This window comes from Ixodes scapularis, unplaced genomic scaffold, assembly GCF_016920785.2.
Source record: "Ixodes scapularis isolate PalLabHiFi unplaced genomic scaffold, ASM1692078v2 PGA_scaffold13__105_contigs__length_92229423, whole genome shotgun sequence".
Lineage (NCBI taxonomy): Eukaryota > Metazoa > Arthropoda > Arachnida > Ixodida > Ixodidae > Ixodes > Ixodes scapularis.
In genome coordinates this window covers 77,713,049-77,717,162 of record NW_024609839.1, presented here as the reverse complement: position 1 = coordinate 77,717,162, position 4,114 = coordinate 77,713,049, and the positions used below count along the sequence as shown (strand labels likewise).

Sequence of the window (4,114 nt, the reverse complement as noted above, 5' to 3'; positions counted from 1 at the left end):
AGAAGCTTTTCGGGGAGTCATGTACTGCAGTCAAGAAATCCCGCGAGCGAGCAGCGCGTCGAGCTTTGCAACAAGTCTGAACAGGTGCTCGCCTTGATATCGGCGGAGAAAACAACAACACAACAATGAAAGCATGCACACCCTGACGTGACGCAAGTTGCACAATAAAGGGCTTCTGGGCTTCCGCGATCTTTCCAGGTCATTTTGGATACGGGGCGCTCGTTGTATTTGAGATCTTCGACTTCTCCGGGAGGTCAGGGAGAGACGCAAGGTCGTCTGATTCTAGTGCAAGAGGTTGTGGTTACGTCAGAATGACGCCAAGTTCTCATTGGCTTTGATTGGAAGGATAGTGGGTAGACCCTCAACGCTAGATGCCTTGAGATTTACCCACTATTTTTTTTTTTTTTTTTCCAATCAGCTAACGAAAGCTTGGAGTTCTGACATCATCGCAACCATTGTGCAAGAAGTAGAAGAACTAGCGTTCCGCATAGCTTCCTACTGCGAACAGATGTTGCATACGTCATTCGTAGCTACGGCTGTGGGTTTTAAGTAATGCATTCCAAAAAACAGCGGAGGCGAGAATGCAACGTACGTTGTGGAAGCTCGGCATCAGAACACATGCGAAAAAAACCATTCCCAGATGGCTTTTAAAATTTAATACAATGCGTGACGGCACTAGCCTTGTACAACGACAATGCAAAGCTAACAGGTGTTAAATGAAGAATAAGAAATCCAAGTTTACATCGACTAAGCCGTTCAACTGTGACCTTAGCCTCGTAACTTTTCTTGTCCGTTTTCGCTAACACTTCGAAGCGCACTTCCAGTTACGTCGTTGTGGTTCATGGTTTTCGGAACAGCTCACGTAATCACCAGTCCAGTGACGTAGTTAGGGCTTGGACAGAGCAAATAATGGCGAATAGACACCCCCTCCCCTTGCCAAATGTGCAATTTATCGCTTCCGACAACACATCACACACGGAAACAGCCATAGCGCAAAGCGACACAATCAAAGTGAAAACCATAACCCGAGACCCGCACTCCGTGTTTCAAAGTCTACGCGGAGGCTACGTAAATGAAAAACAATGGTGCGGGCAGTTTGTTCTCCCTCTTTAATATGCCATCTCAAAACCTATTCCGAGCTTTCTTGGCCATCTTATCTCATTCACACGAGGAGAAAAAGTACAAGAGCTCCGCAACGGCCCTTGATCTACTTCGCGTTGAGAATTTCTATTTCCCTGTACACACTTGTAGTTTCTTTCTTTCTTTTTCACATCCTTTTACGAACCTCGGCGGCGGGCTGGCCCGGAGAACACTTCCTCCTCTTATTAAGGATGGGACGGGAAGGAACAAAATGGCCGTTACTAAAGTGCCCGTAATCGGTCGGCTACGCAATCACATTCCGATCCAGCCATTATGCCCAACGTCGTAAGGAAATAAGACGGTCGTCTGATCCACGGGGCAGGCAAGCTGTGCTAAATAACTTCATCCCAGCCGCTACATCCGCTTCAAGGACTGAACAACCCGGCGATGAAAGAGCATCCAAACATATCGCGAACTCACGAAGTTCGATCCTAGACATTTCGGAGGCGCAAAACAGGTGTGAAAAGGGAGGGAGGGGGGGGGGGGGGGGGGGGGGGGGGTTTACACGCAACTGCGCCGGTGGCGAAGCTTTTGCTCGCGCTCATACTACGGATCCTTCCGGCTCAGCTGCGGCGGACGATAGCATGAGTCGGCGACTACAAAAAAAAATAATCGATGACTAGAGTCAATAGTTAATAAGCTAGACTTAAGTATGACAGAATGAGCCCACAATGAGACGAGACAATTCGTTCGAACGGCATCACAAAACGAGCGCGCGAAAAGGCGAGCAGAAAAAGCAGACGACGCCGGACGCGAACCGGAGCAGACGACGAACCGAGCCGCCATAAAAAGCCACCAGCACAGCGGCGCGTCGCAGCCTGATGCGGGGGAGAGGAGGACAACAACACAGGGAGAGGGGGAAGGCAGAGAGAAAGAGAGATAGGAAGAAATAAGGAAGAAAATCCGAGGGAAGGAAGGAAGGACAAGAAAGGGGAGAGGGAAGCGCGCGTCGCCGCCGCCGCCGGGCCGGTCCACAGCTGCTGCTGCCTGGACGCGAGCCAGGGAAGGCGAAGCCATGCAGCACACCAGCGCCGCCGCCATTGCCGGCCGGCGTGCACACAAAGGGGAGCCGGTGCACCTCCGTCGGCGGACGGCGAGGCGCGGGGAAAGAACGCCACGGCACGCTCGAGCACAGCGCGCGACACGCAAAACTTTTTTTTTCAAAACTCGAACACAAATATGGCGACAACGGACGTCCGGACAAAAGCAGACGCGGGAAAACCGAGAGCAGGTAGCAGACGAAACCTGGTGGACGCACACGCCACGGAACGACAACGTGGTTGACGCGATTTCCGCCGAAAATCTCCCAAATAAAAGTGAAAACAACGGGTACAATACGCGGGGATCGAAGGATTTCGATGAACGACACCTCCAACACGGTGCGTCCGTTTTCATTTCGGAGCCGGAGCAATTTTTGGAACGCGGTTTAAGGTTCCGGGGCGTGCCGCGCACCACGTGTTCCACAAGAACGTGTTGGATGTTACGACGGGTCAAAAGCACTAATAAAAAGGATCAAACTCAACGAAAGATCGTAAGAGAAACAAAAACGAAAAGGTCCGCAACACCAGGAGGTCGAGCGCGGACAACGTCCGATTTTAAAGGGCAGCAGCGCCGGGCGTGCGCACCAGCTGAGTCGGCGGAAGTGAGACGAAACAGCTGAACCGGCGCGACGGCGGCAAAAATCGCGTTTCAAAACGAACATCTCGCAAAATAAGCACAGGGACAGGTTGCAAGAGCGATCCGCGCGAGTTGTCCGCCGAAAATCCGAGCAGGCGGTCGCGAGACGGACAAGTACGACGCCGAAAGCGGGCCGCCGGCGCCGACCGACCATGCGGCGCCGTCGAGACTCCGAACAGCTGGCGTACCGAACGCCGGCATCACGCTGTCAGGGCGACGCACGCAGCCGGCCGGCCGGCACGCCGACGCCAGCCGAGTTGCCGGCGTTCTTTAGCGCTGCCGACGCCGCACACCAACGATCGCGAACCGGCGGAAACGAAATCGCGAGATCGGCGAAGGGATCTCTCGGAGTCGTCGGAGAACACACACACGCACGCATCAGCCGTGTCACACCCTTACCTGACCAGGCTGCCGATCACTTCTTCTTCTTGCCGGCGAAAGTCGTTCAGTATCCGTCGTTTTTTCGCTGCTCCGATGGTACAACGCCATCACCCGAACGGCCGTATCCGCAAAACAGGTGCAATCGAGCTGATCTCCGACGCAAAATCCAAAAATCCACCGCCGCTATTTACAAAGGCGGCTCCGCTTGATTCACGGAATGGCTACCTTTGGCGGGAAACGCGGCGAGCGTGCCAGCGCGTATCACTCCGCGGACCGGCGCGCTCATTTATGTCGCGCTACTCGCCCGCCTTCCCCGATACACGTCAAGCTTCGTCCCATAAGTAACGCTAAACGCGATATTTGCGACAGAAAGCTCGAGAAGCAATGCAACTTTGCAAAACCGGGGGGACTAGCTTCCGCCGCGGAGGTATCTCACTGCGCTGTATGTCTATCAGCTGTCGTGCTGGCAGCCACACGCTTTCAGCTGAGTCTCCGTCTTGAGAGAATTGCTGCCGTCTGTGACGCATTTATCAAGCTCCGCCGCGTCCACACGAGGAACAATGCCGGAAAAAATATATTACAAAACTTAACGTGCATTTTTGCGTTATTTGCAAGCCTAATACGAACCTCGAGTTGTTTAAAACAGCAAAGTATTCCAAAGTTTAGTTCGAGATGACTCCATTTTCTCCATAGTACGCTACTACGTCGGGAATTCCGGTCGACCAATAGGAGGAGAGTCACGTGACCGGGGAGCCGTTACGTCAATCAATAGTGGCGGGGAACGGCTGCATCTGTTTTTGCGTTGTTGGAATGCTTTTTTTTCATCGCTCTCTCCCTCGTTCTTTCTCTCTCTCTCAGCGCGTTTCTCCTCTCTCGCGCTTTTTCGCTCGCGCTCTTTCTTTGGACGCCATCTTTA

At 53.0% G+C, this 4,114-nt stretch overlaps 1 protein-coding gene across 1 annotated transcript in view; it reads right to left on the bottom strand.

Annotated features, from left to right (window-relative positions):
- The window catches only part of LOC8040612 (transcription factor AP-4), a 62,965-nt gene extending 59,451 nt beyond the window's left edge, over window positions 1-3,514 (bottom strand). The window contains 2 exon segments of the mRNA XM_029984340.4: window positions 3,217-3,278; window positions 3,280-3,514. Coding sequence (XP_029840200.3) covers window positions 3,217-3,278; window positions 3,280-3,306 — 89 coding nt within the window. The 5' untranslated portion in view covers window positions 3,307-3,514.
- Window positions 3,515-4,114: the final 600 nt, after the last annotated feature.